This window comes from Anomalospiza imberbis, chromosome 1, assembly GCF_031753505.1.
Source record: "Anomalospiza imberbis isolate Cuckoo-Finch-1a 21T00152 chromosome 1, ASM3175350v1, whole genome shotgun sequence".
In the NCBI taxonomy this organism is placed as follows: domain Eukaryota; kingdom Metazoa; phylum Chordata; class Aves; order Passeriformes; family Viduidae; genus Anomalospiza; species Anomalospiza imberbis.
The window spans coordinates 64,729,532-64,753,575 of NC_089681.1; the positions used below are offsets into that span (position 1 = coordinate 64,729,532).

The 24,044-nt window shown below is 39.3% G+C and overlaps 1 protein-coding gene across 1 annotated transcript; it reads right to left on the minus strand.

Annotated features, from left to right (window-relative positions):
- Positions 1-2,434: 2,434 nt before the first annotated feature.
- On the minus strand, positions 2,435-22,983 carry LOC137476762 (sodium-dependent neutral amino acid transporter B(0)AT1). Its single transcript, XM_068195106.1, has 12 exons — positions 22,671-22,983; positions 14,241-14,381; positions 12,753-12,890; positions 11,657-11,838; positions 10,781-10,891; positions 9,921-10,033; positions 7,584-7,712; positions 6,689-6,845; positions 6,347-6,551; positions 5,614-5,773; positions 3,208-3,370; positions 2,435-2,653 (listed from the first exon to the last, which is right to left on the minus strand). Exons 1-12 carry the CDS (start codon positions 22,870-22,872, stop codon positions 2,447-2,449), a joined length of 1,908 nt encoding a protein of 635 aa, XP_068051207.1. The 5' UTR covers positions 22,873-22,983; the 3' UTR covers positions 2,435-2,446.
- Between the last annotated feature and the right edge of the window lie 1,061 nt (positions 22,984-24,044).

Sequence of the window (24,044 nt, forward strand, 5' to 3'; positions counted from 1 at the left end):
AAAATACCTGTAAAAATTGTGAAAAAATTGGCATTTCCTTTCTTAGTTTATTAATAGAAGTAAACAAATGGAGGCATATTTTCCAAATGCAAAAAGTCTATTAGAAAAAAAGCCAAGAAAAATTAGATCTTGTATGTTCAGACACAAGAATTTGGTCCATTTTCACAATAGTTGCTAGAAGTTAATCACTTTCCACCTGTCAATGAATCCCTGGTGATTATTTTTATTATTCATTAAATAGTTACTGATGAATGCATGAGCCGAATGCTTTCCTTCAATTGAAAGTATGTGAGAATATTTTTCTGTTTTCTTTGAGTCATACCAGGGTTTTGCTGGTGTGCATGCCAAACCAGTTCACACTAAACAGAGCAGCCAGTCAGCTTGCTTGCCTCAGTAAATCCACAGTTTATGCCTGGATTCCCCTCTCTAAATGGGAAGAGTTTCCAAGTGAAGGTGAATTGTTTTCCCCAAAATAAAAGCCCTGCTCTGCAGCTAAGCACACAAATGTGATCAGGTTGCAGATCATCCAACCAGAAGCCAGTTTCAGATCAAGGCTACATGATTCTCCCTGGACTGTCACAGTTCATCTGTTTACACCTCTGCAAATATCCAGACTCACAGACGGAGCAACTCAACTTCCCAGTGTCTTGTTGGGATTATCTCAGAGGGCACACACAAGCTGGACACACAGGGAGGTTTGGCAGCCCTTGCACAATGTCAGTAGACCCAGGGCACACATCACCATCACTTCATCCCTGATCAGGATGCCTTCTGATCAGGAAATGCCTTCTGATGCTGCTCTTCTGATCAGGAAATGCCTCAGGCTGGGCTTGTGCCCTTCCAGCAACACCCTGAATTCCACACCTGGCACTGCAGCCAGCCACTTCAAACATGGTGTTACTCCTTCCTGGCTGAGCTTTTTATCAGCAGAAAAATCTGACAAAATATGTTCTTCCCATTAAAGAGTAACATCTTCAAATAGTTTAGATAGTTACTTACATTAATGTAATTTTTTAAAATTGAAAATGGAATGTATATTAATCATTCAGATTCTCTGGAATGGGTTGCCTAGAGAAGCTGTGGATGCCCCATCCCTGCAAGTCTTCATGTCCAGGTTAGATGGAGCTTGGAGAAACCTGAACGAGTGGAAAGTGTCTCTGCCTATGGCAGGGGGGTTGGAATTGGATGATCTTCAAGTTCTTTTCCAACCCAAACCATTGATTCTATGATTCCATGAAGTACACATGCAATGTCTGTTGCTTTACTCTCAATTTAGAGGAGATAGACTACTCTAAAGATACATTCTGGAGTAAATATGCCCTAACTGTAGCTATTCCTTTTAAGAGAGTGTTTTAATTACAACCAGTATGAGGATCTAAATTGGATCCATTCTTGTTTCAAAAGGTGTGTGTAGGAATTGCTGCAAGGTGATACAAGTGTATCACTGTCCTTATACACAGACAGTTGGACGAAAAGGATCACCCATCCAGAGGGGACATGGATGCTGTCTGCTCCAGGCACTCTGCCTGGGTGCTCTAACAGTGCGCCTTTCCCTCTCCGGTGGCCACATGAGGAATGGGACTCCTCACTGAGCTCCATTGGGTCACATGGAAGTTAAAAAATTCAAATAGTTGTAAGGTGTGTGTGTGTGTGTGTGTGTGTGCGTGTGTGTGTGTAGATGAACCAGAGCCACCTACCTGGATGGCAACAGAGGAGAGCAAGATTTGCACCTTGATGTGCCTTGGATGTCCCATCAGAGCAGATCCCCCAGGCAAGCGGTGCACCCCTTGCTCATGGGCGCCACAGAAGGCAGATTCTGCTCTTTCCTGAACTGCTGCTGCCCCGTTGCAAGACTTCCTCTGCTGTCATCAGCAAAAGCAACACTATCTGCTAGGATTTTGGAAGTTATAGGCAATTCATAAAATATATAGAATTCTAAATGAATCAAGCTGTCATTCTCATACTTAGAAATGTTTTTATTAAATATTTCAAACTTCTCTATGAGACAAATAATATTAGTGGCTTTGTGCAACACAGTGGCATGTAAAGTAAAAACAATTTAATGTGCAAGAGAGGACACCATTAAGTTACCCTTCGTATTGGCCACCCAACCAGAATGATTACACATGTAAGAGTCACTTCATGCACAGTGCATCCCCAAGCAGAGGGGATAGAAACCAGTTTCAAACAAGCTGGCTTCAGAACCCGAAAGAGGACAAATTATTTGGCCTGGTGCCCTAATCACTTGCAAATGTCACTTTTTGCTTCCAGAAGCCAGGCCATCAACTCTTCACAGTGCATTGCAATTGTTATGCAAATGTTTACCTGGAAACAACACATGGTTATCCTTTCATGAAAATAAAATTAGCTTCGGATTCTTAAAAAATATTTTTTTTTTACTTTCCTCACTGACAGAGAATCCTTCGACTCTTGAAAAAAAATGGTTTTATGATGAATACTTTAAGTTTCCATTAATGGAAGTCTCAGATGTAGCGATAAGGCCAGCGCGATCATTTTTTTTCTGACAATGGTTCCTGATGGCTTTGTAGATGGCAAAGGTCGGGATGGTCAAACTGGGCACTCCGGCGAGGATTACAATGATAGCGTACACCCAGGGGGGATATTCAACCTTCTCTGTTTTGGGGAACTCCTCCTGAAAGAGCAAACAACCAAGTTGTAGAAAGTCACAAGGAGCAAATACCTGGGACCATGCACACATTCAATACTTCAACAGATCAAAAATGTGATCAGAACGCTGGCCGGCCATAATGGCACAACAATTTGCCAATTCCACAGCAGATTTCAGCTCAAGGGTTTCCAACCTCAGCTGTTTTTGACGTATTACTTATTTTTACTTTAAAATGATGTAAAGAAAATGGCATGAAAGCAGTAAGAGCCAGGAAGGGAGACTGGGGGATTGGAACACTTCCTTGGCACAAAAGAATGTGGGCATGGGGGGCCTGACAGACCACCAGGGCCTTATGGCCAATCAGCTTTTTTGTGGGAAGTCTGAAATCAAAGGGTGAGGGAGGGCTAAAACATTAAAAGGAAGTGAGGTTGCAAAAGAAAGCAGTCCCATTTCCATATTTTGTGGCAAGTTTGCTAGAAAATTGTTTCAGATGGAAGATGAATATAACTGACAATGACTCTTACATAAAAGAAGAATACTTAAAATAATTATAAATAAATATTTTGGTTTACACTTACATAGCTAGGGTCCCAAACACTGTAGAGCAGTTCTTGGTTGACTTTCACCACAAAATAAAAGAAAAAGATAACTAACATAATGAGAGGACTGATGAGTCTCCAGGTAACCTGCCAGAAAATGTTGGGCTTGTGTCCAGTCATGAACTCAATATCCTTGTTAAACCTAGAAACAAAACCAGGAGGTTCAGACTTAAAAGCTGGCCAGAATCAAAGAATGCCTGCTTATAAACAGGGAAGTTCAAACTACCCCTAACTGTGGTTCCCAGGAATTTGCTAATGTCAGTTTGAGACCAGAACTGACAACATCAGGAGTTAGACCTCAGTAGTTCAAATTATGGCACATATCATTGCAAGTCTGGAAAATTATTTTTGGAGATGTAGTATCTTGAAGATGTTGGTGAGGCTTAGGTGAAATAGCTTCAACAGGAAAGAGACAGTGCAGATGGATTTTCCCCAGAACATATTGCTTCATAATTTTTGATAAGTATCTCAGTATTGCATAAATTAAAGGGAGTGATACAATATTAAAAAAGAACAAAAGCAAATAGAAGTCATTTTATAATTAGATTATAATATAATGTTTGCCTAATTTGGATATCTACCAGTTTTCTCAGGCTGAATGATGAAACAATATTTAACTTTACCCATTATTAAAAACACCTACAATGTATTATTTGGATTATTCATGGAACATGCAGTGGTCAGTGGGGCAAAAATATTTCCACAAGAAGAAGCAAGCCCTGCATTGAGAGTGGTACTGTCTGCATCAGCCCTGAACCAGTTTATGGCTTCTACATATAATGCAACACCTTGTGCACACACTTCTTCAAAAAACAGTTTGGAAGTTTGAGGTTTCTGCTTTTGTCTTTTTTCCAGATTTCCTGCATATACTATGGGGATAAACCTGAGGGGACTATTCAGTTGGTCCTTCAACTTGAACAACACACTGAATTCACTAGAATCTCAATTACTAAGTAAATTTATTTTATCTTTTCATCCCTAACTTCTGAGATCTTGGTGTCTTAAAAGGATATGGAGCCCCATGTCCTGACTGCAGCGCACGTTCAAGTGTAGTTCACGTGTGTCATGGATAACACACATGTTCTCCTTCAAGCAACAGAGGCATCTTCTCTACCAATGACCCTTTCTCAGAGAAAGGTCACAGAAACTCATCTGGAGCAGAAAACACCACTTTTGGGCAGCCCTGAAAAGCTCTGTTCTCAAAGAGGGCTACAGTGTTGTGTACTAGCCAGGAACATTAAAGTTTGGTATGAGGCTCTTTTCTGAATCAAACACAAACACACACACCTTGCCCCCACTTTATGGACTCAACCCATGCATGTGTCCTGGGAATTATTTTAATTAATTTTGTAAGGAGTTCTGAGATCTTAAAGGGAAGGAAAAGTGATCAACACAGCTTTTTCTGTCCTTAACAAATTAAAATAAGCCTTCTTTCTCAAGGGTATACCATCTAATTTACCTAACCTGATTCATGCTTCCTCGAGTAGCATAAAAGCATGGGAAAATGGGTCACAAGGGCATTCACTCCACTGCCAGGACCAGCAGCTGAATCTGGTGCAAGTTCAAATAAAACTTGCGGGTGATTGAATTCCCTGTACTTTATTTCACATTTCTTCTGTTTTTATTACAAACATGAAGATGTTGAAACTTGGTTTATTACATCGGTAGAAAGTTGAGAGGATAATTACTCACTGCTACAACTGATAAAGTCCTGGATTTATCAGCTAAGAACGTATCTCAGTAGCCTGGATTTGCAAGCTGCTGAAAACTAATATCTGCAGCCTGCCTGAAGATCCCTGTGTTGGACAGCACCATTTAGCACTCCCTGTAAACAATCCTGGGATATAACTCTGTGTTAAACTTTCAGCTCAGTGCCAATGTGCATGTACTTTGCTTCTGCTAATTAAATGTTTAATGCAATTATCCTGCAGAAGAGTTATTATAAATGTCACCATATTTAAAAGGTAAATTATCTATAGTGGCTCTTATGTAACTGTTGCAAATATCTACATTCTAATGCTTGCTTTAAAAATAAATTATTTGCATTCATATAATGCACTCCAGAGCTTTTTTTGACACCTAATATGTTCTTGCAATATCTCAGGGATATCTTTATTTGAACTAGTTGTTAAAGAGCATTATTTATTATAATGTATTAATAAAGTGGAAAGCTTTCACATACAAATACTTAACAAGCATTATTTCTTTTTGCTGAGAACTCTTTAAAAAACCTGAAACATATAAGCAACCCTAAATTATAGCTGCATAATTTTATTGATTTCTATAACAGAAATTCTGTGCACAGAGATGCAGCAAGATTGTAGCTACACAACAATAATCACTTTAGGCACTCATATCAAGTATTGGTTAAGCTGTATTTCATACCTGTCAATTCCATAAATGTAGACGACTGAAAACATCTCACAAAATGCAATTATCAGCAGGGGAATAGAACCAGCAAAACCATCAAATAGACTCAGCCAGTAATTACCAGAATTCAGCACAAAAATGAAAGCTATCAAATAACACGCCAAACAAACAAGACCTGTGGGGAAAAAACCAAAACAACAGCACACTTAGGCAAAGAAAGCAAAGGCAAAATGGGAAAGAAAAGTATTTCCCCAGTAGATGTAATGCGTAAAAAATAACTCTTGCAGCCTGAGGCCACCACATTATTTTTTAATGGTACTCTGGGGAGGCTGGCGTTTGGGTAAAACTCTCCTAACATTACACAGGTGGCAGATTTTGCAAACAAGAAGGGAAAAAGCTGAGGAGAGATAACAGGTCCTCTTCATCATAGATGATGGGATAATGTTGCTCTGAAAGAAATCCTGCATGGGTGAAGGACTCAGATCCTCCACCTTCCCAATGGAGGAGACAGTGGTCATCATGAGCAGGCTGATGGGCAAGCCTAAGGGTTGACAGCTGCCTGCAGGCTCAGAAGGAACCTCACATGAGCTGCCCCATTGGGGACCATGAGAAAATCTTCAATAGGTTATCTGGGAGACTTAAGACCACTCCCGATCAGAAGGTGGAAGTGGGGTGGGCTGCTTTTTCAGTGTACAAGCTGCTCTCTGGGGAGGGTGGGGAGGTCACTTTTCTCTAAAAATGCACTTACCAGTAATAAGTTCCTTAGGCACTCTGGAGGGTATAATCTTGAGATCTTGTAAAGGTACAAGCACACCTTCCATATTTCCAAACATAGATGACAAACCCAAGCAGAAGAGCATGATGAAGAAGAGAATGGACCACAAAGGTGAGACAGGCATTTTGGTGATAGCTTCAGTGAAGACAATAAAGGCTAGGCCAGTTCCTTCAGCTCCCTGGGGAAGATTTAGGATCATTAACATCACACAGCACTTAAGTTTACATTGGTAGTCACTAGACTTGGCAATTAAATAGTTGCTATGCATCCCTACCATATTTAAGGTGTCAATATGTGTTAGGGTGTTAAACTTACATCATTCAGGAAAGTTTCCAGATCACAGGTTTCAAAGCTGAGGCTTGCAAAAGTTGCTGGATCAGTCATGTTGCACAGCTGCTGCATTTGTTCAAAGTTATCTTGGGTTACGTTACCTTCTGGCAAATCGAATGCATTCATCAGAGTAAGAATATTTCTGAAAAAGTGAAATGGAAGTAATTTGAAATTATTAATTTGTAAGCATCATCAGGATTCGTTTACATCATCAAACAAGTTGTTAAGAGTACAATATCAAGATTGGATTTGATGTTGGAAAGTCCAGCAGATGTACATTTGCAATTTTCTTTCTTCCAAGGTGAATATAACACTGTCTTTCATGGCATAGGTGACTCTAAATGGATGGACACTCTAGGAACCCATGCGGGATTAAAGTGCCTGTCTTAGCATTGCAGACTAAACACCAGTCCCAGACTGGGTGGCTTATAGGAATGTCTAAGTTGTCTGCAGCTGTGAATCATGCAGCTTCACAGTTGAATGGGAAGAATGAGACTGGAAACCACAGAGTCTGACTGCCAGGGTACAATGAGGTGTCCCTGATGAGACCTAAGCTTTTGAGCTCTCCAGGAGGAAACCTAAACATGGAGCTGACACAGGAACCAAGGAATATTACATTCATACCGTATGTCATCATGGAGAATAATGTAAAATATAGTTGCTTATGCAACATTTATGTAGGAAATAAGATTACTCAAACAATTATCACTGTCTGTGGGATTTGTTCTACAAGATTCCATATTTTTATAATTCTCAAACCATGTGAGTCAAGAGGTGCAATTATTCAGAAATTATAAATCCATTGTCAGCAGGCTAACAGAGCTGCCTCAGCCAAGCAAACACCTGCATATTCTGTGGGGTTTTTTTCACAATAACTCACTTGTCAAAGCAGTCATCATATCTTGCTGTGGCTCTGAATCCAATGATGGAGTATATGACGGTGGCAGCGTAGATGGATGTGAAACCATTGATCACTGAAACAATCACAGCATCTTTCTCACAGTTGTTGCTGCAATTCAAAGAAAGAAACAATGGATGTCAATCACATTCCTAAAATAAACAGTAAAACTGGCTACCAAGACTAAGAAAAAAGTAGTCTAGGATGCATAGGTACATCAGCGAACCCTCTAAAAGCACACAAGTAGTGCTGTTAGATTTAGTAAATTAAAACTTGGTTCCTTAAGCAATTTAATAGCTATGCTTTTGGTTTCTTTTGGTGTTTTTTTTTCCCTTTCAAATAGTACTGTTCATAAGGAATAATTGCCTGAGCTGTTTCCCTGTTTGGTTCATGGTAAGTAAAGTATGAGGGGCAAAAGTTCCCTCCTTTTTAAGCTTGTCATGGATGTGTGCAGAAACATTTGCCACAGGCTGTGCCTTCACTGCTGTGTATTGTGCTGCAAGGTGAAAGATTTGAGCTTGAATTCAAATACTTAGACATGAAAAGTGAGCAAAGTTCACTTTTCATAGCACTTAGGTATGGTGAAATTGCCGTAGCCAAGAGCACTTGGGAACAGTTTTGTTTGACTGTTCAACAAAAGATGGTTCAAAATGTTCTCAAGTTTTACAAGAACAATGTAACATGCTTATAAGGTGGGACAGAAAAACTCTTTGTAGAAACGCCTCTGTTGCAGGCACTTCTTGCCAGTGTGCCTGTGCTAATACATAGAATTTGCAGAGCCAGACTGAGGGACAAGATAAAATATCAATATGAAATTAGTTAATAATTTTAAGAGAAGGCTGTGAAATTGTAGATAACTCATTTCTCCTGGGCAAAAGAGGAGTATTGAGATTAACTTGATGTTGTCATATTTAATTTTCTGAACATGCTCAAGAGGAGAGACAAGCTTGTCCAACTAAGACCTATCACACTGTGTCCTTTCCCCATTTATAGCATTGCAAATAGGCATTTGCTGGGTGTAGGGCATTGAATGGATATTCCTTGTGTCAGTTTTTGCAACACAACATGAGATTCTCAATGACAGCCTTGAAAAACATTTCTTCCTTTTAGAGAAAGTAAGATGTTCAAGCTCCTTCTTATTATGAATTAGTGAATCCTTGACAGTATTGAAATCTTATTGCATTTTCTGATGTTTTTGTACTCCCAAATCATCCAGGGGCAGACTCACTGACACCTGGTCCAGCTGGTGCTGGATTGCAGATAGTCCAACACCGCAGTGTAACATTGTGAAATTTGCATGAGGATTTTTTAACTTACATTCCTTGGGAGTTTAGTGACTTTGTTCAGTTCCCTCCTTAAGTCATGAATCATTGAGCATTGAACAAACATGGCTTGAATGCAACTGCCCCATGTGCTGGAAAACCCTGAGGACACTGCTCCTTTTCTTTGTGTCTTTTGGAAACGTGGATGCTCCTAGTTCTGACCCCATGGCTGTGTGACATTGACTTGGACCTTAAGCAGGGCTTGACACCTCGTATTGAGACTTGCAAACACCAAAAATTTCAGGTGATCTTTTCAAAAACACCTGAAATCAAGAGTGGTGGCAAGGAACTTCCTCAGTGACTGAAATGCTGCTGTGCAATTGATCCCAAGCCAAAACTGAAACACAGATTTCTGAATGCATGACCAAGCCACATATCCAAAACTTAATTCAGAGTTTATCAAAAATATTAGGTTTAGCAAATGCCACACAGTTTTCCTTTCAAGAGTTCTGAAGGGATGGCAGGCACCAAGAGGCATTAGTGGTTGCTCCAATATTTTATAAGAGAATGTAGAATATAGCTCTGCAGGCTGGGTCACCGTCTGGGTGATGGAATTTTTCACTCCCTGGCCTCAAAGCACACATATAAAGGAATTTAATTTAAACTTCAATATAAGATATATTTCTTCATCGCAAAGCTGAAGTCTTAAACTGTGTTCTGTGAATTTATTTGAAATATGTGCTTTACCACCTGCTCTGAGACCAAGGGCATCACCATGCACCGAGCACTCCCACACTCCTGCTCATCAGCTGGTGCTGGGCAGCCAGTCCCCTTCTTCCTATCCTGCATCACCACATCTTTCTCTAGGAAGTCAGCCAGAGCAGGGATCTGAAATCTTGGTTTGGCAGAGCTAGGAGCAGTCAGAGGAGATGCACCTTACATGTCTGAGGGGAGGCTGTCCCAGTCCCAAGAAACACAACAGTAGGGCAAAATAGAGATGTTTCATTTGAAAGAATGAAATATTCATACAAAATTTGGGCTTTGCCTGGCTACTTACTGAACAGAGTTGTAACTGGAGAATGAAATGAGGCCTCCAAATGCCAGGGAGAAGGAGTAAAACACTTGAGCTCCTGCATCCAGCCACGTCACTGGGTTCGCCAGCTCACTAACCTGAGGCATCAGACACACAGCTTTAAGTACATCCAATATTGCTATTTAAACTGAGTATGAGAGATTTAAAACATCAATTAAAACAAGAACATTAACCGTGCAAGACTCACTGTTCTTGAAGAATTTCAACAAATAGGTCAATATTTTTGTCAAACTTACTTTTTTATAAAATAAAACCTATCTGCAGTTTTTATGTAAGTATTTTGAAAATTGATTAAAAAATTCTTTGCATAGCTGACAGATGTCATGCCTGGTTTCAGAAAAGGTGTTCATTACTTAGCATTAATAATGGTCATTCAGAGATCTGCTTATGGAAAATGATCCCCCTTTTAATTTTGTTTAAATACTATTATATTATTAAACCATTCTCTTAGGGTTTTTTTGTTCATATAGCAATTAGGTGGGTTCTACTCCCAAATACATGATTTATGCTTTAAATTTAGGCTGGTTCTTAGGTAGAATACAAAAAAATGAATCAAGCCAAATAAATGAAACCCCACTGCTCTGTGATGATCATTCATTAGACCAGCTTTTGATAGTGGATGGAGACAGAGAGAAAATATTTGTGTATATGTACACTCGTTATGTCCAGTGCAGAGGATTCACCTCACTGAATCAAGATTATTTTAAGGTGCCTGAGGGATGCTTAGAAAAACACCGGTGGGGAGGACTATTTTTCAATCAGTTCTTAATTACAGAGAGGACTACACCATGTTTCACTGAGCAATGACCCGAGCAGTGGCTTACATTAGGGGTGAAGAGATACACAATTCCATTGGTTGATCCTTTCAGAGTCAAGCCACGGATCAGGAAAATGGTAAGCACCACGTATGGGAGAGTTGATGTTACGTACACAGCCTGCACCAAAAAAAAAAAAAAGTAAATAAACGAATCAAATAAAACAAAACACTTGAATTAAAAAAAAAAAAGTGAAGAAAATAGGGAAATAATCAAGCTGTGGTGATTAACAATAATGGCAAATTTCAAGTGAATCACAATTAGCATACTACAGTAATAAATGTTCAATGAAATAGTATTTGTGGTACATTTGGATAATAAATATTTTTTTAGCAATAGTAGTCTATTTAAGAGAAATTGTCATTGTTGAAATTCAACTCAGATCATTCAAAAGCAGCACCAAAAATAATGTACACCCTGAGACCAAGTTGATGCAAGGATGGACTCTCAGGGCTTTTCTGGGAAGAAGAAAGTTGGTCACTCTTTTGTAGAGATAATATTTAGGACTTGCACAAACCCAAATAAATCTGTAGAGGTATGTTTTGAAGAGAATAGCCATAATAAAAAGACAGTCCCTTTATCTTTCATTAGAGATTTATATTAGTGTTAAAGCAATAAAACCTTAAAATGTGTTACTAGGACTTGTAAGGACAAGGAAGACTCACAAAATCTTGGTCACAAAAAGTCTCCACAATAATCAAATCAAGTCAGATTCCATTTCATTCATCTTCATTCTTCAAAAAGCAGTCCCAGTGATGACACAAAATTTTGGACATGCTTTCACTCAAAAACCAGACAGCTTCTACAGCATTATTAATTCTGTATAAATAAGGCATCACAACAGCATAATATAATCTCATAAAAAGTTCCCCCAAGATCGAGTACCTTTCCTGTTGTTTCAATGCCTCTGATTGTGCACACGTACAGCACACCCCATGCACATGTTAAACACAGCAATAGCCACCACTGGATACTGCCGGAATCCTCAATGGAAGTGGAGATGTTCAGTGTTTCTCTGTACCAGAAGTAATCTACAGGAGAGCTCTTGGCACACTCTTCTACATAATCTGTAACCACAAAATAGTTGCCATTCTTTATGTCTTTTATTTATCTTGAAAAAAGGAAGCAAAATAATTAATATCAGTGTTTTAAATTGTTCCACTTAATGCCAATGGACTTGTTGTTGGCAAATTTTCAGATTTTTGGAGGCTGGTTTCATGGCAAAATGAGAGATTTTAAAGACAGCTGTTTAACAGATATTTTAATACAGTGGCTCTTCCCCTTCCACACCTCCTTCAGCAATATTTTTTCTTATGTTCTGTGCGACATTATTCAAGGTCTTGTCAGCTCAAGTTGAATCCCCAGCTCCCTGCATTGTGCTGGCCTGTGCAATATTCTGCCCTGGCCTGCCTTTATATGAAGCTTTCCATGCTTATTCTGGGAGGAGAGGGGCAGAGCATTCTAAACAGCTGTTCACAGACTCAGCAAAAGAACCTGCTTCACACAGTGTCATGCAGGGCTGACTATGGAAAACAAAGCTGCTGTCACCAAGCGGTCTCCAAGGAGCTGTAGACTTGTCATACTGAAAGGTACATGTGCTTCAAATGGATTATGCTTTTTCTTTTCCTTTTCAATGTGCTAATGGAGGACTGTTGAAGAGATGGATGAAAGACATTGCTCATATCTGGAAAATGTTAATGTTTATACTAGATCTGCACTTAGTGAATATTCTATATATGAATACATCTGTCAAAATCTACCATGAGGTTTCACATAAGAAAGCAAAATTTGCCTCAAAGATTAAGTGCTGGCTACATTTTATTTAATGTGAAATTGTACAAAACAAAAGTATCAAATAGTGCAATGTGCCTGACAGGACTGCCATGCCTTACTGCTATTTCACAGAAAGGCTCATTTAGGGTAACTGTTAGAAACAGAAATCTGTGCTGGGAAACAAAATACAATATTTTATAAAATATACCTGTTCTGTTGTCATTGAGAGGACAGTTATTCCATGGCAGGGGTTCTTGGAAGGAGTTGAAGAAATACCACATCACCCAGGCAATAATAGTATTATAATATAAGCCCACCAGGAAAGATACAAACATTGATGCTATGCCTGAAAAAAAAAAAATCAGAACACTGTGTAAATTGCAACACTCTTGTCTTCAAGATGTATCAAAGTACATCAAATACAGCCTTTCCCTCCTCCCCTGCCACATTTTGGATGTAGGTTTATCACTGTAAATTTTTTGCCTAAAGGTTGGACAGGTGAGTTCTACGTAGAGTTACATCCTAAAACCTCTCTGAGACTGAAGGTGATGCCCACTTGTGAGCCAACTTTATGAGAGGACGAATTCCCTATGGACACCACACAATCCTGTTCACAGCCTTGCCAGCTGATGTCCAGGGAGTTTGGGATGCTGAACACATGGAAAACTCAACTGACTTGGGATTCTGGTTAAGTTAGACTGAAATATCTCCTTCTTCCACAATGTCCCTGCAAAGGTCAGCAGCAGAGGTGGTGCTGTACAGGATGGATGGCTGCCAGGAGGCACAGTCTGTGACGAGGTATGGAATTCACGCTGGTATCTGTCCTCCTCTGCCTCTTCCCAAGTAATCAACCCCTGATGACTTCTCTGGCAGACAGTAAATGCTAATCATTAGCTCCTCAGAGCTCCTATGTTCTAGAGAATCTTGAAAAATTCCAGATGCAATAAACAATTACCTTTTGTAACTGATTTACCAATGCAGTGGATGCCAAAGCAGTCCTCTTTTTTCCCTTTCAAGTGTGTGATTGAGGTTGAAAGGGATCTCTGGAGGTCACCTGGTCCAACCCCCTGCTCACACCTGGCCACCCAAAGTTGGTTGCCCAGGACCATGTCCAGGCAGACTTTGACTGTCTCTGAGGCTGGAGACCCCAGAACCTGCCTGGGCAGCCCGTGCCAGCACCTGCTCACACTCACCATCTTTCCTGGTGTTCAAAGGCACCTCCTGTGTTTAGTACAGAGGTGAAGAAATACTGTCTGCAAAATACTGTTTCTATGGCTTTTGGAATGATAACTCTCAGATGCAAAAAAGTAAAATTATGTGGAGCTGAGGTCTATCAGATAAAGATTCAACTAATATTTATCTACAGAACAGGTCCAGAGCAATTTTTGGTACACCTAAAGGTTCATCCTAATGGTAAAAACAGCCACTATGGATAATGCAGAAAATATCTCTGAGGCCTGTAATTGGTCTCAGATTGGGAAAAGGTTTTAACAGGACCCACGGTACTTGGGAATATGAACACAAAATTGTCATTGTGCTTTATCATGATTAGTCTCTCTCAACGGAGAGTTAGGAAGAGGGGAAAACTAATAGATCCTGAAATTTCTCACGGCACACCAGAATAAAACCCAGAAGATTTGTTTTTTAGATCGTCAGCTCAGAGATTTGTGCTTTCTCAGGCAGCTGTTTGACTTACCAACCCCTTTCAGGGTAGGGTGGATAGAGCTCCATACACCCACACTGCCTTTCCTCAGCCTTTGACCAATGGCAAACTCAAGATGAAGCAGGGGGATACCCTCCAGGACTAGCAAAATCAGGAAAGGGATCATGAAGGCTCCTGGAATGGATAAGAAAAATAACTATTCCAATCAGTGAAGTACTAAAACAAAATAAAAACATTAGCTTTGTGAGACACTGACATGATAAGTAACCTGTAAACACTTCCCTGTCTTCTGAGCAATGCTTTTCCTGATTGCCCAGGCAAGGCACTCAGGAAACATGTGGAGTTTCAGGTAGGAATTCTAATTCTTCCCAAATGACACACATAAACAGAAATTATACACTTTCAAGGTTAAAATTTGCATAAAGCCACATTTGTACTGCAACTGGAGGAAAGGTAGCTACTGTCCTGGAATGCATTTTTTTTTTCCCTGAAAAAAATTATGGTTTTATAGCTGTGACTCATGTGACGTATATGAAATAGTTGAATGAACTAAGCAAAGTACCCCTAAACATTAGGCAGGAGTCTTTAGCTGTCTGCCTTAAATAACAATAAATTCTTGGCATCTGTGTTCAACAATGTTCGGTGTTGATTAAAAGACATCTGACGTACAGGGTTCAATCCCTGTTAATGACAATAAAGTTGGTTAGTATAGGACAAGTATTCTTAACCAATTTTTTTCCTGAACAAGGTGTACCTTAGATATGGGAGGTAACACAAAAGACCACACTGTACTATAAAAGTGCAGAGTCAAATGCTTGAATATTGCTACACTTTAGAATTATGGTTATCTGTCACTACAAAATGGCTTTAACTTTCTAATCTAAATAAGAACAATTAATCTGAAAGCAATGAAAAGAATGCAGACCAGAATGATAAGGGTTCAAGTCTGAGTATTTACTGATTTTTTCCTCATGTGTGCAATGAAAATCAGATAGCAAATGAAAGAGGAAATCTGAAGAATGAAAACCATTTCAGAAACTGAAATTTGCTTCCTGAAGATTCCAAGATATCAAGAAAGCTGGCAAGCTTTTTAGTTTTTTTGCTTTCTTCTTTTTGTGTCTGTGCAAGGATGGTCATGGGACCCCTTTATCTGACCACTCTGTCATAGATATGTTATACTTAAAGACTTCTTCTACAACATCTTAATAAAGGGAACTCTGTAAGTGTCTGGAGGAAATCCCCTGAGGCTGATAGAACACTCTTGCCATGTCCACCATAGAAGATGGTTCAACTCTGAGAGTCCTGCAGCAAATTTTATACACTGTTTTGTCGACAGGGAGAGCTGTGGTGTTGGGACTGTGCTGCCGCTGAATCTCCCTGTCTTAGAGGGAAATCCATGTCTGCCCAGACTGCTAGAACTGTGTGAGTGGAGGTGAACTGTGCACTTTAGATTAGTGAGAAAAAATGGATCCTAGATCAGAATACCAGTCTGTCTGCTGTCTGCTGAAAGCAAAAGTTTCAGACTACCTTTGCATGCTTTCTAAAGCTGCATAGGAAACAGCCTGATCTTCCCTCCCTTCTGCCAACAGAGATGATAGCTATCAAAAAAGATTTTTCTTTGATAGGTATGATAAGGAGCAATTGGTCATAGCTTGAAAAGACTATAAAGGTTGTACATTTCCTTCTTCAATAAAATCTTTGACCAGGGACACACTTTCTAATCAAGTCCTCAAGTGATCTTACTGTGACCTGACCAAGAAAGGTGATGTGTCTCCATTAGGAGCACCTCAGCTGAACTAACTGCCAGTCCATGCTTAAATTTCAAGGCACAATCTAAAATCACTGCAAGCTGAGTTTCAAAGGGTGACCAGGACTTATCTTCAGTGCAAACGGGAGGTGTTTGGATCAGGTACAGATCCATCTTCTGGACTTAACCATTACCATTGCTCAAGAAGGGCTTTACCAGATAGAAGAAAGAGTGTGGTATAGCAGAGACCTATATGGCATCTGAAAGAGCAGGTAACAAGAAAAGATCCAGATGAGGCATCCATACAAATTCTGTAGGGTCAGGTTTCAGACTCTTATGGGGTGTCCTGGGCTTGAAACAGAGAAAATACTCTGGAATTTAAAACTGCTGGTATAAACACAATGATTGTGTCCTTCTCTGATCTTAACCTCATGAGAGCTCCTGGTCAGAGTGTGACACGAGGGAAACTGTCAGGATTACATGGGGTTGGAGCACAGGGCACACTTATGTCTGCTTGCACTTCCATGCACTGGTAAGTAACTCTGTCTTTGTGAAAGGCCAGAGACTCTGTGTATGGAAGTTGTCCCACTGAGCCTCCCATCAGGAAGGGGAGGATGGGTCTCCTTCCATCAGGAAAGGAAGCCATCAGGATTTAAGGGGATGGAATTCAACAGTAAGGGAGCTCTCATTGCATACACTGCAAAAATCTTGTTTAGTATGAAAACAAAAGTAAAACAGTTATGAGAAGTGTTATTCACAGAAAGAGAGTGGAGAATCAGCAGAGAACAAACAATTTGAAGCCAAATTTGCATGCGCTGCATGTCTAATCAGATGAACAGGGGCCCTTACGTGCTCACCACTGCATATTCCAGCACAGCTAAGGAAGTCCATAAAGACAAAATGGGACAAGCCTTTAGAAACTGAAAGGACAGACAGTCAGTTCTTTGCAGTGACTGAGTCTGACAGTTTCAATGAGTCCCAGAACCTCTGCCAACATGGGCAAAATCTTTGCACTGTCAGCAGTGAATGCCAGGCAGGGGTGGATGAAGAGTCCATTGCCATTTCTGGCTTAGATGCCTTTCAGGTGACAGTCAACAAAGCATGAAGGGAGGGCTGCCCTGTTACATCTGACAGTAGCAGCTACAGCAGTCTGTAAATTTGTAGAAGTCCCTGGAGTGGTGGGAAACAGAGGAAAGAACCTTGTTTTGGAAGAGATCCTATGTACTCAAAAATTGGAGTAAGCCCTCTATGTTTCACAGGTTTGTGACATGAAAATACACAGTCAGAAAGACATGAGTCAGGAATTGCCTGCTTCAGCACTGACATCATTTGTAACAATATCTCAACTAAGACCACAATGCTAAATTTGAATTTGCAGCTAGGGGAGTTCACTTTCCTCAAAACTAGGGTGGATCATCATAGTTCACTCTTTCCTGGCATTACAAAATAGCCACTTTTCTCCAAAGTGAGACAGCACCAGCCTGAGGCTCCTAGGTCTACCACAGAGCTGTTCCACATTAATGCAAGGCTGTTCTTGCAAGGACTAAATGTCTCCTGAGAAGGGGATGTAGCTGAGATGTGAGAAGTGAGGAAGAAAATAAATTAGATACTCTTCTTCTTGGAGATGATGTCCACATACTCCATTTCCTGAAGAGATAGACTGACACAGAAGAAAGAGAGGAACAGTCAGCAAAGTTGGAAGTTTAACAAACATTTCTACAAATAAATAATAATGAGTCCTTCAGTCTTTGACTAACAAAAAGTATGTCTCAGCTTTTCTTCTGGCTTTCCTCTGAAATGTTTTCAGTTTGTCGGTCTACATTTTTACAGTAGTAACTAGGTTTTCATGCAAGCAAAATGAACCACACTGATTTTAAAAATTGATAATTTTTTTAGTAAGAAGGTTTTTTGTGTGGGGCTAAATGACATGCTTTATAGAAGTCTGAGAATACCATGTCTGTACAGCTACCTTTGGCAACTGGCTTCAATAAAACATATCTCTTCTGCTGCACTAATCACTTTTCAGGGATTAGTCATTCACCCTGATGTGTGGCACATGCCACAAAGGACTCAGCATTTTGAACAGCATTTTATGTATTTGAAACTACCAATATTTAGCTGTAGGAATATTGTTATATTTTCAAGAGAAATAAAATTATAGCTCTCAATGATACATGTCACTTCTCTTTCTTGTGTTCTTTGGTTTCTAGGGTTCAATTCTAGCAGACAGCTCAGAAATACATCTCTGCTGCATTTTCCCTTTCTCTCAGTTTCTCCCCAACTTTTCTGAAAGAAGCTATAATGGAAAAATAATAATTTGACTTGACAAAGATGCCATATAGAATCATAGAGTCAATATGGCTGGAAAAGACCTCTAAGATCATGGAGTCCAATCACTAACCACAGTATTCAGCACTACACTCTGTCCTCAGGTGCCACAGCCACACACCTTTAGAGCACTTTCAGGCTCACACAGGACACAAAAAAATAAACAAATACTTTTTAAGCTGCCACAATGTTATGATCCTAACAAATGAACCAATGATCTGAAAACAGGCACTGTATATATGTACACAAACAATGACTGATATTCTAGTCTGAAAACCTTACAACTGAGATATTAGATTCTCATCCTGTTTCAATACAGTATTTCAAAACAAATAATATTTGGTATGAACATCTGTATAGCTGTTATTTCCTCTCTAAGAGCTTCTTATGTCAAATTTTAAAAAATCATTATTGCTGGCACATAGTTCATCACAAGGGGAAAGCAGACAGACTTCAGATGGAGATGTTTTACTATACTAACATATTCTTAGACCTCAACTGTAGCAACATGTTATTTCATCAACTGCTAAGTGAGGAATTGCTGATGTCATTACTGCCCCTTCTTTCAGTGTGGTCTGCAGAGAGATAAAAAAGTTCTCCCTCATGCAGTGGCAAGGTTTCCATATGCGAGCTGTACAGTTAGAGGCTTTTTTAAAAATCAATGGTTTAAACATTAAATATGCATGCTCTTTTTTATAATGGTCATCAGGGATAAAATGAAAATGTTTAACAGTTGATTAAATGACATGCTGCTCAATAAAGATTAAACAAAACCTATGAGCAATGTCAGAGACAGCTATCAAATGAAGGGAAATTTCAATCTCATTAAGCTGGTGAAATCATTGAGGCAAACACCACACCTTTTACATTGTGTGCATATTGAACTCTATTTCGCCTTTGGTAATGATGGATTTGACAACTTTCAAGACATTAAAGGATAAAACGTGCTTTGCTCTACTAAATTTCACTGGAGTAAATATTCTATTTTAAAAAATATAAACTCATTATCTATGACAACAAAAGTTAGTAAATTATGTAACCACCAATTTATTTTTGTGTATTTGGGCATTTCAGTGTAAAAACACTATCATAGTGCTGTGTTTAGGTAGAAGCAGCTATTAAATAATTACAGATTTAAGTTCAACATTTGAAAATAAGCATTACTTATAAACTCAGTGTTCCTAACTACCTTCACTGCAGACAGTTTGCAGAGAAAAAAATCCACCTTTTTTGAAGTCCAAGTACCACACAAGGGTAAATTTTATGCTTTACTGTAATCCATTTATGTTTCATAAGGGATGTAACATGTACAACTGCCAGTTCACAAAGTAGGTGGACATCCAGCCACATTCAGGAGTGTTCTTGGCTGAAATACTCCCCACACCATTGCTACCAGACCTCACCCATCCAAAATGATCCAAATATTCATCCATATAACTCATGGTCAAAAAGAAAGAAGTTAAGATAGCAAAGCAAATCCTTAGAAATTAGAAACAATTTTCAGGAGACAGTCTATGTAGCCTTGATTCTGCACATACCTAATATCTGATATGTGGTCACACAGGACTTTTTTCACATCCAGTGCAGATATTTCTGGTACAGAATATAGCTGGTTGGTTTGTTTTTGTTTTGTTTTGTTTTTTTTAATTTCTTAATTAGCAACCGTAATCTACCATCATATCCAATATGAGCTTTATGACTCTAAAATAATCACTCCAGGAACAACCCAAGGAGGAACATAATCCCTGTTTCCAGTAGGAGAGCAGGAGCAGGGATTCCTGCTGCTGTGCACTCAGGATTCAGTGAAGGCATATCTTGAAGACACAAAGTATAAGGACAAACACCATCCAAGGTAAAGGCACTTGAACTACTGGGGTAGAATGGAGTTTCCACAGTGAACTCATGTTTGCTTTCTAGTGGATAATTAGGAAAAAGGTGCATAATGTTACAGTTTTACCCTACTCTGTTATAAAGGCACATCTGTGCCCCTGAGTGGACCACACAAATCCCAAGATGAATGAATCATCTTGGCCACCATGCTAAGGGGCAAAGACTAAGGCAAAACTTGCCCAAAATGTCTAGTACATAAATATTTCCAACTGTATGTGGGTGAAACTGGATAGAGGGAGCACAACTGAGGCTGGATGTCATACACAGGGACTACCACAAGCATCCTATTCTAGAGTGGTTTTATGGTGTCAGGGCATTTCCTTCAGCAATCTGACAGCTGCAATCCCAGATGTTGCAGTGCTGCCCTCCTTCAGCAATCTGACAGCTGCAATCCCAGATGTTGCAGTGCTGCCTCTATTGGGTGCTTGGTATGCTGTGAACACGGCTGAAAGGGAATTAGAGATGCAGGAGCTAGAAAACCTCATGAGGCAGAAATTGTCTCAATACCAAAATATCTTCAGAAATAAGAACTCTGAGATCTGTTTTTTACAATACAAATAATCACATGTTCAAATTCAAAGGTATCCATCCAAAAAGCAGGCAGTCTTTTATTTTTTTTTTCTGATTTAAGGGAGAAGTTTGAGAACAGAAACTGTAATGGGAGGAGGACAGTGGTGGCAAGAGCTGGATTTAGACCAACCATAAGAGGCTGAGGTGCACTGTACAGCAAAGGAGGAGGAGGAGGAGGAGGAAGAGGAGGGATTGTACAATAGCTCTCCATCCTTATGTGTGATGAAATTAGGGTACCTTTTCTAAGAAGTCACAGGAAGGCATTACTTGTGTTTATTGATATGAGTCACAGCATTTGGTGCTGTGCAGAAGAATGTTAGAGAAAGCAGCAAGTCTAGATAGGACACATCTGTGTATTAGCTTATAATTCCTTTGCTATGTGCTCCCTTTCAAATTCTGCCTAAAATTTGAGTGAGAGAGTCCTGGTGGAAAAAGAACCCAGGGTTAACTGCTGTCAGTGTTCCTGACAGTGTTTCCTGAGAAAAAACAAGTTACAGGATGATGAGAAAGAAAAATAATTGCTGCTGGAGGACTGATGCACACACAAGCAATTCACAAATCTTCACTGACATAAGTGATAAAACCATGATCCACACCAAGTTCTTTGCATTTGTTGAGTGCTTGCTTTTCAGCTGCATTTCACATGACTAGAACACAAGAGAAAGAAAGACCAAAAAGCAAGGAAGTGCCTATAAATCTACCCTGGAAAACAGGCCATGTCCACTTTCTAAAACTAAGTTTAAAAACCTGAGAAGCCAATGCATGCCATCAGTTCTGGAGATATACATCCACTTTTTTCAAATTAAAATTGTCAAATATAGAAATGCTTGATTGTATGTGTGTGTTTTAACTTTTTTTGCTACAAGAGCTGACTCTGCTGCAAATGACCTCCACTTTGCACTGCAAACTTTAAATATCAGCCCATGTTAGAGAAATCTTAACGATATAAGCATCTCTTCTTGCAACTGTTATTGCATCTGTTGTTGCATGTCCCCGAGTCTGTGTGAGCAACTCCCCACAGAGCCCTCAGTTGTCCCTACTCTAACAAGGAAAGCAATTTTTAAATATCTCACCATGTACATGTAAAAGAATATTACATTGAAATACTGTTCCTTAAGCCAAAATTTTTCTTTCAAGACCAAGTATTACAAAGGACCAAATACATTTTACACATATCCCAGAGTGAAAAATGGATAATAACCAGATAGCAGACAAAAAAGTCAGTAAGAAAATAGAAAATATATGTTGTTGTATAATATTTAAGCAATGGTTCACCTCAAAGTTGCCTTTCAAAACAAACAGCAAAAGAAAACAAAATTTCTGACATGGTCATTCAGTCCTTACCTAAGCCTTAAGGAGTTCCAGTAAATTATACAGTAAATAATATATGCTTGGATTTTAAATTACTTAATAACACCAACTGCTAAACAAATATTTTTAATGCTAACTTCATTCATGCTGTTAATCCTAGCACAAATTACACAAACGCTGACTCTACAGGTGATACATGGGTCAGTCCAAGCCCAATGAAAATCCTATTATAAAGAGATCATTTTGTATCATGATCAGAATAATAATCCCAAGTAGTTTTTTAATATTTTAAATACACTATATATATCTATGTATGGAAAGCAACATTGGGTTTAGATTGAGAAACTAAACTATGCACATGAAAGTGGAAGACTCACTTGTTCAATCCTGTGTCCTGAAATAAAACCAGACCTTTCCTTTTCTTCCATCAATAATGTGACTTCAGTGGGTGATCATGACCTGTGAAATTACCCTCTCTGTTATACACTCTTCTAGAGAGATCATCACTGTTCTCACAGGACCTGAACAGTTCTAAACCTATTCCATTACTTGCTTACCAAAAGAGAGATTAAACCTGGTTTATACCCAAAGTTAGTTAAGAAGTATTAAAGACATACCTCCTCCATGGCTCTGACAGAGATATGGGAACCTCCAGACATTTCCTAAACCCACACAAAACCCTACACACGTCAACATGTACTGTGCCTTGTTGTCCCATTTTGGTCTGGAGTCTGCCTCTTCTTTCTCAAGGACCTCAAGTTCAGCATGGGAAGGTATCCTGTCCTCCAGGCCAGGATTGGGCAGCTTCAGTTTTACCATGTTTTAAATGTCCTGCCTGAAAGTGCTGCCAGTGAGGAATAATGAGAAAGGCAGCCTGTCAGAACCCTGCTCAAGAAGAGAGCATCTATTTGCTGCCTTCAGCTATATATACTGAACCTTTGGCACTGGACTTGTAAGTGCAGGCTTGTGGTAAAAAGAAGCGTCAGCAAATCATTCAATTGACCAAGTCAGCTCTGACACTTATTAATGCTTTATCTGCCAAGGTTTTATGGAACAGTCTGTTCATCCAGTAGAATACATTGATTTCAGCTAATGTAATTCAGGAGATAATTTGACTATAAACCCTAATCGCCTATAAGGATATGTAACACCCCTTGCCACTCCCCTGTTTAAACTCACTTAAATATAAATATAGCCCTAGCAAATGAAGAATAGTAGGATTCCACTGGCCTCAGACTAAATACGGAGATTTCATATCATTTTTTATCAGGAAGATAAACTGATTGTGACTCACCATCACGTTCAGTTTCCAATTGTCTATGCCTACAAAATTGTATGTTTCATAATGTTTCTCTGTAACAGATTGTACCCTACTAAGCATTCTGACCAAAAGGATGGAGTATGAAAGGGATTATAAAATCTGACCTTTAAAGTCATAAGCATAATCTGCTTACCCCAACACCTCTAATCAGTACAGAACAAGGTCTGAAGAACGTGTCTTTTTTATAAATGGGCTTGAAATCAAAGGTCCCTTCACCTTTTCAGCAACCTTAGATATAGTGGTCAAAAATAATAAAAAAAAACCCCACTGGTTAACAAATATCACAGATACTACTCCTATCCTGATTATTTCAGCAAAATCGTAACAACACTGTTCCCTTTGAACCTTGTTGTTTTCAAATATAAGTTACTTGTCACTGAAGACTAAGTATAAAATCTAACACTGTATATGTAATAAGAAATGTTGTCAGCTGCAGGCTCATTGCATGCAATGATACAGGGTGGTCAAAGTAAAGAAGTAGGAGAGATCTTGTAAGTGCAGCCCCTGGAAAAAGGTGAATATATTGTAGCATCCCTTTGCAATCTTATCATGTTTGTTCAAAATTGATTCCAAAGGCTGTTCAATATCTTTGGATAGAAAAGTTAAAAAAAAAAATCTTCATCCTTCACATGGACAACTGTATACAGCAGCCCGTGTGGATTTTGCCTGG